The 14,178-nt window shown below is 40.4% G+C and overlaps 1 protein-coding gene across 1 annotated transcript in view; it reads right to left on the bottom strand.

Moving 5' to 3' along the window:
* Positions 1 to 6: 6 nt before the first annotated feature.
* Positions 7 to 14,178, bottom strand: part of ccdc186 (coiled-coil domain-containing protein 186) — a 17,011-nt gene continuing 2,839 nt past the window's right edge. The window contains exons 4-14 of the mRNA XM_079657626.1: positions 12,954 to 13,959; positions 12,404 to 12,530; positions 10,841 to 10,969; positions 8,868 to 9,080; positions 8,254 to 8,373; positions 7,254 to 7,358; positions 6,159 to 6,257; positions 4,288 to 4,374; positions 4,042 to 4,184; positions 2,617 to 2,872; positions 7 to 1,839 (exon numbers count right to left, since the gene is read on the bottom strand). Coding sequence (XP_079513752.1) covers positions 1,645 to 1,839; positions 2,617 to 2,872; positions 4,042 to 4,184; positions 4,288 to 4,374; positions 6,159 to 6,257; positions 7,254 to 7,358; positions 8,254 to 8,373; positions 8,868 to 9,080; positions 10,841 to 10,969; positions 12,404 to 12,530; positions 12,954 to 13,959 — 2,480 coding nt within the window. The 3' untranslated portion in view covers positions 7 to 1,644. The remainder of the gene's footprint in view (positions 1,840 to 2,616; positions 2,873 to 4,041; positions 4,185 to 4,287; positions 4,375 to 6,158; positions 6,258 to 7,253; positions 7,359 to 8,253; positions 8,374 to 8,867; positions 9,081 to 10,840; positions 10,970 to 12,403; positions 12,531 to 12,953; positions 13,960 to 14,178) is intronic.

Genomic DNA, 14,178 nt, shown 5'->3' with positions numbered 1-14,178 from the left:
CGCTGTCATTTGAACGGCGATCAAGCCTGAAGCCACAGAGCTCTTCTTTCACGGTCCTTTTTTCTTAGAGGAAGTACAGAAAAAACGTAACTCTAGATTTGTTTTAATGTTTGAGGTGTTATCAACGACACGGCAGGTTTTTGGCATGATAAAACAATTATTTTCCGCCTCACTCATGAGAGTAACAGCTGGCAAAATTACAGCCTCGCCTACTGATTTTAATTTAACCGTATATCGAGCCCGATCGTCGATTTCAAACGATTTAATGTAATTGTTTGGCCATCGTAATCAAGCTTTTTGAAGATCCAAAAATCCACGGTTTTCAAAAATGTCTGATCGGATTGGCAAAAACTTCAGAATTTCTATTGACCGCCATTCAAATGGCAGCGTTGGTTTCCCCCCAAAAGTGGGCGGGGCCGTAATTTTCGCCCGGAAGTGACGTAGGTGTTACTCATCTATGCAAAAAGGAACTCTTAACTATAAGAAACAGAAGCCCTCAAAAAGGCAGTCTGAAAGTCAAAGCCAAGCTTCATTGCTTGACTGAACTTTTCCTCTGTGAAGGTGTCTACCTGAATAAAAGGTGATGCAGGGTGCTTTTAAAGAAAAGTGCCCACTCAGCAAACCTTCCATGCATAAACTAAGGCTGAAAATGACGTTGGGAAGCTGTAACAGCAACACTGATGAATGAACACTGCCTCTTCTAATAAAAATCGGTCCCAGCTGACAACTTAGTGTATTAAGTATAACCTTAGCACGAGGGAAGAACATTATCTCTTTTAATAGTGCACTCCCATCTCTCTTGTTTCTAATCACCGTGCACTTTCTACTCTTAAAATCCAGAGGACAGATAGCCTCTCAGTCCTGTCATTCCGTATTAAAAGATAATAATAATAATAAGGCATTTTATTTACGGGCGCCTTTCAAAGCTCTCAAGGACACCTTACAGAGCATAATTTAAAAACAAGCAACAAAGAAGATCACACAGTAATAGAAGACTTCAAAAACAAAGACTTCAAAACAACAATCAGTTTAGCAAAATTAAGGTATTGAAATACGCCAGTTTAAAAAGGTGTGTTTTCAGGCTGGATTTGAAGGTTGAGAGTGAGTCCATATTGCGGATGTCTCGTGGGAGAGAGTTCCAGAGACGGGGGGCAGAGTGGCTGAAGGCTCTTGACCCCATGGTGGTCAAGATAAATATCACAGTGAAGTCAAATTAGATGATGGGAAGGAAATCTATATTCGGAAATAAATATTATAACACTTTTGATACCTTGGAATTTAAATCCTCTAATTTACTGTAATTCTAGAAAATAAAAAGGGGAGAACAAAATACATTTTTTTTGAATTTATAGTATTTTTTCCCCCTTCAGCCATCAGTGTTGTGGTTGTCTTGCTAGAAGTTATCTTATCAAATTTCAACCATATTTTCACAATACAATCTTTATATATAGGTCGTTTTTAACTGGAACAGGAATTTAGTAATCAGACAACAAGCTGAGACACTGCTTCATGATTGTACAGTAGCATCACACTGAGCTACATGGCTCTCATTAGGCGTAATCTCTTTATCTGCTGATGAAACAGTCACATTAAGTTGGGCACTGTACCGTGGTGAGCTACAGAAATATACTGTAAGCCCGTTTCCTAACCTTGTGTTAGCTGTTTCGTCAGGTCTTTGATGCTGGCGGCTTGTTTCCTTTTCTGAGTCACCAGCTCGTCCCTCAGCTCTTCCACTCTGGTTTTGAGTTGGTCCGCCTCCGTCTGCAGCACCGCCCGCTCCTCCTGCAGGCCCTGCACCTCCTGCTGCCTCAGAGACCCCTCCTGCTTCAACTGTCGAGACTGCAAGGGAAATGGAGACAGGGAGGGGGGGGTGGGGAGGGGGGGGGGGGTTAGACTAATGATGCAGCCGTGATAGAGTGGCTAGATAACTCCACGACGGCTGCTTGTCCCGAAAACAACTTAGTTTCGCAACCTGTGATTGAATAGAAAAAAATACCTTTGTCGTCTATGTATTTATATCTGTGCCAAGCCTATCTAGGAGTTTGTTTCACTATGACATGAAGCAAGGAGAAAAGCTTTGATGACATTATGAGGACGAATCCTAAACCCTTTAGAAATTTGCAATTAACATTTAGTCTTTTAACTTTTTAATGAAAAGTACCTTATTATGATACATGCCAATTTATTTTAAACTTATCACTTTTATAATTATTTTGGCTGTTTATTTTAAATAATACTTGTTTAATTATGTTGGCTATATGTTCTTATTGTTCCTTTTTATTTACCCGTTTTATTTTTTAAATAAATTTATTTTTAAAATGCAGGTAAAATAAAAAAATAAAACTGCTTTTAGATCAAAAGGCATACAATATGACATTTTTCTTTGTTAGTTTAACATCAACTAAGAAGAAATATGTTTTGTGTTTTGAGCAAAGGACATGTATGGACAAACCTTATCAATAAATAAAAACTAGTAAAAAAAAAAGAAGAAACTGCTTCAATATGTTCTTCTGATTGTCTAAAACACCACTGTCCAAGAAAATTGTATCCAGGCCAGAACACTCATCTGTCCTGTACCACTTCTACATCTCACTCCTCTGTCCAGAGTTCCCTCACCTTGTCGTCCAGCAGCCGGTTGGTCTCCTCCAGCTTGGCCTGCAGCTCGGCGAAGCTGTTGCTGAGCAGGTCCAGCTGAGACTGCAGAGAGTTGCTCTCCGACTGCAGCTGGGCGTTCTTACTGCTCAGCTTCTCCGTGAAGCCCAGCAGCTCAGCCTCGCGCTCCCTGCTGCCCTCGACATCCCGCTGGAGGTCGGCCATCTGGGTGCTCAGGCTGTCCACTTCCTCACGAAGAGACGTGACCTCCTGTTTATCACTGCGGGACGAAATAATTATTGGCTCGTATTAAATGGATTCATAATGAACTTTGATTTTTTTGTGTGTGTGAAATAAGTACTGTCAGGGAGACAAGCATACATGACCACTGTATGACAAACAGGCAATTTTGCTTTATAAAGAACAGAAAATAGACTTAGAGATATTGTTTATGCAAAAATGTAATACGTGAGTGACATAATTCATACCAGTAATAGTTCACTCTTTCAATTGGTAATCCATTATTTCATTCAAATAAGTCGTTTGTAATGGACCACTGAAGATACATAATTTGATACATTTTCAAAATAACTAACCTTAACCCTGACCTCAATGAAAAACGGTATGAGGTCAAGATGGGATGGAGAAAGACTACCACGAGGGCTAAGCAGACTGCACTTACAGTAGGCTATGTAACTATGCACCAGAGGATTTTATCACATGCGTCTGCCGTGTGGTTTAATGTTACTGCCGCAAGGAATTGTGGGATCGCATTATCTTCTGTTCCCTCAAAAAGGATGGTCCAGTGTACCCTATGCTATAGGAGATGAGAAAGGAAGCATTGCAGATGCCTTCCATAGCATTTAGTGGATTCAAACAGCTCTTATCACGGCTACCTTGATACTTCAAGCTAAAAAAGACTATTCGACCACAGCCAGCGAGTCAGGATAAAGGTCACAATCTCCACTGGTAGTGAAGTTTTCTACAGAGCAAAGAACTGGTGGAATCAAATTATTTTCTGTCTGCCAACAAATTACAGTTTTTGGTGCGAGTGGTGAAGGAACGTCATGCTGCTCAGGATGACAGCCAGAAAGAAAGTAGAGAAGCTTTTGCATAAATCTATCTGGGTTGGCGCCACATAGTTATGGCTCTCACAGAATGCAGCATTTTAATTTCTAGTTTCTCAAGTCATCTGCATACGGCCTGCAGAGCCACAGAGGGGCCAGAGTCCCTCTCTGCCCAGTGTGCTATATCTGTCCCTGGCCTACCTTTGAATCCTGCAGTAAGGTACCTGCAGTAGAACTATATTACACTGTTCTATCAAACCAGTTATGCCTGGCATTTAAAGTTCTGTTCCTGCATGATCACTGTGTGTGTGTGTGTGTGTGTGTGTGTGTGTGTGTGTGTGTGTGTGTGTGTGTGTGTGTGTGTGTGTGTGTGTGTGTGTACCATTGATGCTGCTCCTCAAGCGCAGTGATCTCCTCGAGCTTGTCTCTCTGGCGTCCGATCTCAGCTTTCTGCCGGTTGATGATCTCCCTGTACTTGCTCAGCTCGTCCTCCCAGCGTGGTCGCTCGTCCTCTAGACACTTTAACTACAGAACAACACACACACACACACACACCCTTAATTAATGTGAAGTCCTGCCGGTGACATGTGCACACACACATGTTCAAGTGCGTATTTCTATTACAAACCTTGGTTCGTAGAGTAACAAGTTCATCCATGCCCTCTTTGTAGCTCCTTTTCAGGTCATCCAGCTCTTTGGCCTTCACTCGATGCACCTGTCAGATACATTAGATATGAGATTATCCATTTATAAACTTTCTACTTTCAAAATAAGTTCAGTTTCTAGGCTAAGAATCTAAGGTTTCTTATCTGTGTTTCATCCAATTGATCACAATCAGAATTTACAAAGGACCAATGTAGTTATTGTTTGACACATTAACGGCCCCAACACACGGCGGCGTGCGTTGCGGCTTCAACGCTTCTGCCCATTCACTTTGAATGGGGTGACGTCACGATTCGCCGAACTGCATTGTGGGAGTAAAGCGTAGCTTCTCTCGCGGTGCTCGCTGCAAAAGTAGAGCAATGTTCTACTTTTGACGCCTCGACGGAGGCGTCAGCCAATCGAATCATATGCCAGTGCAAGCTCTAGCCAATCAAACCGCGTGCTTGTGTGTCTGGGGCGGGAGATTCATGTGATTGGTTGTTGGTCGAGTTTCAGCCCTCCCCGCCGGCAAGCGACAACGCACGCCGCCGTGTGTAGGGGCCGTGACTTAACCCTCAGTCAGACTTATGTAACAAATTGCTTTCTGGGAAAAAATAAATAAATCCTGCAGCATCTTTTCAATGAAGATGCACTTCCTGGAAATCTTACTTTGGCATTCATTAACATTATTTTGTTTATGCCGCCATTACAAATGCAAAAGCTTAATAACGTCTCGTCTCAAGCCATTAATGATACGACTGCTAGTCAACTTTTCCAAGAAGCAATTAGGAGCCTGTGGTATCCAAGACAACATGCCACTAACGGAGAAGCCGGCAACTTTACCGTCTATTCCCTCCATTCATCATGCCCATCCTTTTTTAATGTTAACACCTACAGCGTTATGGACACCCAACTGCTTTGTTTTGCATTATTTATGACTAAGTTGAATCATACTTTGAGCATATACTAAAATTGGCACAGATTTAGATCAATTTTTTCATCAGCAGGGAAGCGCTACCTGCCTAAACTGAAGTGCTACATTAAGAAATATTTTCTAAAAACAATTGACACACAATACAGGCCTACAATACACTGTATATCACCTCAGTGTTTAACATTGTAATCTGTAAATGAACAAATGGAATGAAAAAAACAGGGGTGAAAGCAAACTGAAGGGGAAACAAAACGGTTACTGAGGCGTGATATTTGTGGATTTAAATTGAAGGTCTTGTAAACATCCTGAGTAAACAAACCAGAGTGTGGCATGGTGGAAAGACATGCGAGATGTCTTCTGGGTTGTTGTTGTAACCCACAGCTATATTGATTATTTCTAGGCCATTTATTTTTAAAGAGCATTTCCCCTCAGAACGAGGCAGAGAGAAAAACAGGCCATTGTGTTTGGATTCAGTCCATGTCGGTGCCGTGTGCATGCGTGTCAGCCTGTAGAGCCCATGTGCCAGTTGGTTACTCATTCTTATTTAAAGGCAATTACATCTCTCATAGTGATGAACACAGCTGAAAATAAACCTTTTACTAGAATAGTTGGCATCAAAACCCATCAATAAAGTGCTGAATAATGGCATGGCGGAACAGAAGGTTTATGCAATTTTGAATTAGTAGGAAATCTGTAAATGTTTGTTTTGTATTTTTTGGTGAATTGTCACAAGAACCAAATAGGAACATAGTTAATCAACACGTATGCAAGCATATAAACAATTAATGTTTATGGTAAAGCTTCACCTTTGGTCCAGGACTGAAAGCGCCTACTTAAGCTAATGTACACACTAATGAGTACTTGCGTATACATATAGGTGTGTGTGTTTGAAAGTGTTTGTGTGTGAGCACAGTGGTTAGCACCTCTAATTGGCCTGTTTGTTCCTGCTTGTGTCTCTCCAGCTCGACTTTGGTCTCCTTCAGTTTAGCATCCAGCTCGTTGGACTTGATTTCCTCTGATTCCTGGAGGAGATGGGGGGTCAAAAGGTTAAAAAACAAGACAACAATCAAGAGTGACAGAGAGAATAGAAGAGGAGGGAAGTGAACGGTGATATAACAACATAAGATTGGCTCAGCATATCCAAAGCACACAAAAAAAGAAGTTGAAATGAAAAATATAACATGCAACTTTATTTGCCTTAAGAGTAAATCAATAAGAAATGGCTGATAAGTGGGAATAGACAGGAAAACGACACCTTTTTTGAGTCATATATTACTCATAATGGATTATGTGCATGCAGAAAAGTTAACTAAGTATGAAAAATATGCATATCATACTATAATATATATATATATATATATATATATATACACGGCAACAGGGTGTAAATAATAATGCTGAAAATTGGGATCTATGATTAACTGTGTTCAAGTGCAAGAATGGTGTGAATACGAATATTAGTCGCAATGTACATTATAACTAAATAAATGCAGTATTACTGTGTAAATCTGCTGTCACTGTGATCGAGTACAATGGCTCAAATACTCTTTTCAAACAGAGAGAAATATTAAGCGGCTCTCTGCTACCATCACAAGGACTAAATGAAAACTGCCGTTCTAATAAAACTAAATCATTCAAGTTGATTTTTTGCTCATCTAATTGCAAAGTTTATATAACAAATGAAAAAAATAAAAATAATGACATGGAAATAGAATCACTCAGTCCATGTATGTGAAGGCAGGAGCGTGTGATGCATTTCTCACTGTCCAATCAGATTTGACTACTTCATTCTTTGACCAATCGTTTCAAATCTTCAGTGAGTTGGCTCAGTGACTGCACTCTCAGATTTTTGCTACGCACACAAGTGTTAATCTGCCGAAATAAACATGCATTCTCCAGCTCCAGTACATCCAACAAACAAAGACAAGATGTTTCTCACACATGGACAGGTATTTCATATTTGCTCACATTATTGATCATGAGCAAACTAATGCTCCCATGTGATAAATACCACAGACCTGGTATGTTCGGATCATGTCCTGGCAGTTCTTGCGGATCTGTTCAGTCTCTTCTTTGGCCTGGGTCAATTTGGAAGTGGTTTCTCTCAGTTTGTCTTTAGTTTCCTGCACGCAGATACATAACATAAACAATATGTTGTAATAATGACAGTAAAAAAGGCTTTTTGCTTCTGAATAAAACTCGTAATTTATAAAAGCTGTGCAATAACTTGGAAATGTTTGTTTCTTTCCTAGCAAATGCATAATATTATTTGTGATGTACACACCCAACAACCACACAAACCCCCACAAAAGAAAACATTAGTGGCTCAGCTCCTGCGGCCTTGAGCAACTACCGAGTATTCACTTTCCTCTGTTTATAGTTGTGCATTTGCTTGGAGGCGGCAAAACAAAAAGCATTATTTTGTAATAGTCATTTTCAAAATAGCTACAATGTTAATGATGATTTCCTTTCAGGGTCATCACTGTACCATTTTCACCCCCATTTCATTTCGCCCCTGAATCAAAAGACAAGTCTAAATCGTGTGTTTTATGGAGCGGCTGCAGATAAAGGGGACGCCATTTGTATTCTGAAAATACTTGGCAGATGCAGATGTTTGACAAACAACAGGCGTGGTTTGTAAGGTGAATGGAGCAAATCAACATTAACCACCAATCTAAAATAAGTTCAAACTGATATGCCCACTGTACTGTACTGTACTGTATGTAGTCAACCTTATTAGATATGTAAATGTAGCTGTGTGTTCAGTGTATCATTTAAATACAATTTGACCGCAGCAAGTTCAGGTTCATGCCAAATACAAAACACATCCAAAGCACAATGTTATTCTGAAAGGAATACAAATATACTGATCTCTTCTCTGTGTTTTCGATATGTTTACAGTAGCATTGGAACCTAAATGTATTTCCCCTATGTCTGCCTGTAAACTAAAAGCACATTTTAGTAGTAATATCTGTTGAAAACATGATCCGGCTTGACAGTCAATAACATTTCCATTACCTTGTGTGCATCCGCCTCACTCTTCAGTTTGTTCTGGGCCCATCTGACCTTGATGAGATGTGAGTTGATCTCCTCTTTTAACTTTTCCACCTCTCGACTCAACCTGCCGACCTCGCCTTCCTGAGAGACAGAGAGATGGGTGAAGCAAGAGCAGGATCAGGATCAGAGGCTAGGAGAGCAACGGGTCATCAGCTGAGCTGAGATAGTTAACAATCCTGATGTGTTTCTCCTGCTAATTCTAATATGTATAGGAAGCTTACAAGTCGGAAATCCAACAAACTGCTGACCATGGTAAGAATGACAAGCAAGATCAAATCAGCATGCACAAAACAGTGTTTGTTCGTCTATAATAAACTGATGTGGAGAATGAACATGTGACGTGGTGTCCTTTACTCTCAAGTACAAACTAATAAGTTGTAATAATGTTTATATTGTTCAGAGTGGCAAATAATACTAAATTCACTCAATTTACCACTTCAAAACACTGCAACAAAAAACGAATTACCATAAATAACAGTAATGTACCTTTGTAATAGGTAACTTTAAGGCTAAATCGCTGTTGTTGAGAAAAACAAACACTCTTTAACAAGGCATGTAAACCTGTCAGTGTTTACCTTGGCGTCGTACAGCTGCTGCATCCGACCCTTATCCTGAGCCAGCTGGTTTCCTCGGAGGGCCTGGCGGTCCACCTCCTTCGTGGCTTCTCTCAGCCTCTTCTCCAAACTCTCCTTATCCCGCCGCAGGTCCAGGGCCTCCTTCTCCCCCCGCACATACTTCATCACCATGCCCTCCTTCTCCAGGCGGGCCTCGTCACACTTCTTGTTCACCTGAAATGGATCATGAAATATAGGCTTGTATAATTTCCCAAATGTCAACGTTGACTTGTACAAGTAATGAATTATGGACAGTTTGATAGAGGGTGAGAACGACCTCGTTTTTTTTAGTGTGGATGCAAACAAAGTGCTGACTCTCACTGTCAGCTTGTATACATTTTACAAATAGAGCTGAGATGCACCCGCTTGACAGCAATGTTACGAAGGCAATTTGATGTTGCCTATTTGAATGTTTACTAGGTTGTATTAATACTTCATTATTTAGTGCACATGCAAACTAGAAAATATTTTAATTATCAACCCTTTATTTATTATTTTTGCACGTTTCATAGCAGGACACTGTGGTACATACTACAGGTCTCACACCTGTGTGTTCATTCCTCATGCCAACAAAATGCTCATGTGCCACTTCACAGTTTCAGGTTTTTCTTTTATGTGAAATATCACTTTCAGGAGAGCAAGAGAAGAAGGGGAAAACTGTATAAGAGTTTTTGTTTTTTTCAGTGAAATAGATAAAGCCAATGTTGTGCTTTGGGCATCACAATGTGCACTTCAAATAAAATACAGTAAGTAAAAAATATATAATACAATATACAACAGTTGATTAGGACTGGACCCCCCATCTTGTTGTAAGGAAGGACTGATATAAGGAAGGGCTAAACGAGACGACCGAGTGCAAAATGTACCTCCTATTGTTCACTGAACAGTGAAATTAAGAAATTGTCAAGAGAAATGTGCCCTACATGCTTTCAACCAGGTGGAGAAACTATTGGAGGAAAAATGTGCTCTTCTTCAATCTGCAATAGCAAGAGTTAGGGGAGCAAAGAGCTTGACCGTTCAGGTAATTGTTTTGTGCAAACATTGACAAAGATAGTGGAAAAAACTAAGATACAGCATTTTTGTCATGCTGTGAGTAATCTTTATCATTTAAATCTTAGGATGAGAACAACTTTAGTTAATTAAAGTGGGACAAGTGATATTGATTCATTGGCATAAACCTGGTTTACACATACACCAAATGCGAATGCAAATCTTGAATTCATTTCTCAAAAGACTGTTCCTTATCCCTGAACTCTCTTAATGGATATTGAAAACCCATTTTCTTGTACACATACAGCATTAATTATTTATGTTGAATGTCTTGATGATCAAGAGTGCAAACAAGTGGTGTGTTGTGGTTTGAAATGCCTTTCTCTCCATTTCTCTCTGACAGTTGCCGGACATCTCTGACCACAGAAGCTGTAGTCAATATATCAATAATACTCAAACAACTGAGCATCCCATTCTATCTTATCTAAATGTGTATATCACCAAGTATCCCTAAAGCATTTGGTAGAAGTGTCTGAAGTTATCACTAATTCAACTCGAAGAAATCTAATCATCTTCACTTAAGGCAAGTCTCTCCTTTTATTCCAAACAGGACTGGATAAATGTCCATAGCTATCATTTAAAACATTTGATCAGATGACTCGAAAGAAATGTAAAGGGTTCTGGGTAAAACTGAAATGCACGCTACATTAAATTAATACAGAAGTTTCATTTCCCACCATAGTTCCACAAAAAAAATGAAAAAAAACCTCTGAATGGGTATAATAATAATATTTACAAGTTTTCATTGGGAGTTAAACTTGATTGGCAAAATAAAGATACTGTAGCAGCCAACTGGAACAAATCCAGATGTGCAAATACGGGTCAGACTAGGGCGAAACTACATAGTGTGATCAGCTTGTCAACTATTTGTGTCCCCGTTATACCTGTTCAAGCCTGTGTGACGTTTCCTTCTGCATGTGCTGGAGGGCAGCCTTAGCCGCATGGTCCTGATGGATGAGTTTATCCCGAGATTCCTTCAGTTCTTTCAGCAGCTCCTCCACCCTGCCCTCCAACTGTATAAACAGGGAGTAGACAAGGTCAACAACTTGTTAGGCCACATGTAAGTCAATGCCACACCTGCGATAACCTGCTTCACAGGGTGACACCTGGTTCACAATGTTGGAGGCTGAATGAATTTAGAGAGCGCACGAAGAGGAAGTCAGTTTGGCTTTGTTCCAGTCCTGGAAATCTGAGACCTTTATTGGAAAATATTGCTGAAATATCTCTGGCAATCTCTGAAACAATATATGTTATAGATGTCCCGATCCGATCGCGTGATCGGGGATCGGAGCCGATCACGTGATTTTCAAAAGATCGGAATCGGGAGAAAAAAATCGGGGATCGGGATTTAAAAAAAATAAATTAATAAAATACTTTTTTTTTTTTTTTTAATTCAATGTTACAAAACAAAAATGACCATGTTCAAGTCTTAAAGTCATCCTGAGGCCTTAGTTTTGGTTTCAAATTACACAACATCATGTATGTGTTGCTTCTTTGGGGCTTGTTTTCATAGACCTGGTTGCTTATTTCTCTCAAATCTGGCAACAGAGTGGGCGCAGTGTCTAATTGTAGCAGTAAGCTAACGAGTACTGATAAGCTTTATTTTGTTTTGATCCAATGCTGCACAACTGAACTGATCCAATGCTGCTGTGAAAAAAAGAAGCTATATCCATGTTGGATAGAATATCCAATTTAAATAAAAAAATAACCTTAAGGGACAACTTGAATGCTTTTTTTCTTTTTTTTCTCTTAATGCATTGCATAAAGATCGGATCGGGAAAAATCGGTATCGGCAAATTGTCAAAATCAAATGATCGGAAGCAAAAAAAGGTGATCGGGACATCCCTAATATATGTCTAACATAATTAAATATGTTGTTTGGAGAGAAAAAAAGAAAAAGCATACACTGGTTTCATGCCATAAAAATCCCTCCTACTGCTTACATAATGCTTAAAGAAATGCTGTTACCAAGAAAGCAAGAATCAATTATTGTTCCTTCTATGGCAACAGTGATGCTAGACCAGATCCAATTAATAGATAAGTACTTGTACGCAAGCTTCGTTAAATTACAGGTAGAAAATACTTTTAAAGAATCAATGCTCTTAACCATAAACTTAGTTATAGCATCTTCTTCAGCTGTGTCAGTCTCTAACACAAAACATTTTACGGCCAAAATCAATGTCCACGCCAGGGAGGAAGTGAGACAAAACATTTTAGAGGAGCGCTTCCTTGTTAATGAAAAACATATGCTTCCATTGTGTTCCAAAAATGATTAAAAATAGCTTGGAGAGATACGCAGGACAAACATGGCCCATTATTTCAGAATATGCCTGTGTTGGACCAAGGGATGCTGATGATACAGAGCACATTACTTGTGTTTGTGCTCCAACAGTCAGTGCCATATGAACCGTGAACAATGTGAATGGACAATAGAGAAATAAACTAACCTTTCTAATAGTGGCCATGTGCAGCTTTTCGGTTTCTGTCCTCTTTTTTAGTTCATCCTTCATGTTGTCCTTCTCTGAACATATACCCAAAATCAGCTCCTGGTGCCTCTTGTTTTCCTCGAGCAGCCTATATACACAGACAGAAACAACAACACACAATACCAATTCAGGTCAAGTCCAAGCCAATTAGTGAAGAATGTAGAGTGTTGTAATGAACAGCGCCGGATAGGAAAGTATTTGGGTCACTCTCTGTCATTTAGCCAAAGAGTTACAAAAACATTACTTGAAACAATTATTCTTGTGTGTCTGCTAAATCAAGGAAGATTAAAAAAAAGAATGTGTAAGGAAAAGAAAAACAATAGCATTTAGAAAGTAGGTAAAACACTTGCAAAACTGACCAAGTTCTGTACAAATAGCAGTTTAAAATGACGTTACGAAGGTGGCCTTGTAAATAATCAGCTACTCTAGGCAGCAGATAAACCAGAGACAGAAATAATCTAATAACTGACGGCATACTGCGTCCATTCTAACTGACGAAATAGCACTTTACCTCTGAATCGACTTCTCCTGCTGTGCATACTGGTACTGCACACACTTCTCAAAGACCACCATGCAGTTCTCTTGGTCTGTAGGGAGTCCGTTGATAGGTGGGCTTCCTTTGCCCTCACCTTTACGTTCCCCCTCAGGCAGCTGACAAGACAACAGCTCTGACTCGAGCTCATCCAGCAGCGACTCCTGTGACAGGGAGCGCTGGATCTGGGAGATAAGCTTTCGGCTGCAATCAGTGTCATACGGACTTGAGAAGGAATGGGAGGGGGCCGGGTTGTCGGCACTAGTTTGCGGGCTGGAAGCAGGTGATGAGCCCACTGTGTCTGAACTGGGGCTAGAAGGGCCGTTGCAGAACCCGGAGGTGGTTGTCGAGTCAGTAGGGGAGTTTTTGGAAGCACTTTGGAGGGAAGGGGATGATGGACTCTCTGCTGAGCTGCTATCATCAGCAGGCGATGGCTCTGTGGGACAATTTGTGACCGAGACTGATGGCTGCTCATTGCAGTGTGTGGCATGAGAATCCTTCACTTCATTAAGAGTCAATAAGGTTTCGGCTGTGCCTTCAGAAACAGAATCAGAGCTTTCCACCTCATCCAAAGCTATGACTGGGGCTACTGAAGCTCCAACAGCCTCATCTGAAAGGGAAGGGAGCTTGCTTTGCATAAAAGCTGTACTGCTGTCACAGCCAGCATCAAGCTCACTCCCCTCTTCATGTTCCTGACTGCATGTTTGAGCTTCCGACCTTGTCTGTATGCCTGTCTGAACATCTGTTGTAGTCTTGATGAATTCTCTGTCAAGCTCTGCTTCATCGTTTGCCTGACTGAACTTGTCCGCCTCATCCGCACTGTGGTTGTGAGAGATGTCTTCCTCCTCTTCTATGTTAGATGCGCTGTTGTGGTGCTGATTCCCCGGTTGTGACTCTTCTGACACGGATTCAACCTCCGATCCCTCCATCATGTGTGTATCCGAGGCAGGACCAGGCTGTTCCATGGTCCCTCTCTGGTTCAAATCTGGTAGAGGTAAAGGTAGACATAGAGAATATAGCAAGATTCAAAAATTGTGCAAAACAAAATAACTGTTTTCATACATTTGGTCACAATAGTTTTTCTGTGAACAGCCTAAAATTCCTGAATGTAACCAATATAGCAGCCGGGAGCTTTTTACATGGTCATTGGGCACAATGTTGTCCTTGTGGTGAGCTAGGAGTAACCAGAGAGCAAGATTTATAT

This window comes from Notothenia rossii (assembly GCF_949606895.1).
Source record: "Notothenia rossii genome assembly, chromosome: 11".
Lineage (NCBI taxonomy): Eukaryota > Metazoa > Chordata > Actinopteri > Perciformes > Nototheniidae > Notothenia > Notothenia rossii.
The sequence above is the reverse complement of the archived record's forward strand: the minus strand, read 5'-3'. Positions and strand labels throughout refer to the sequence as shown.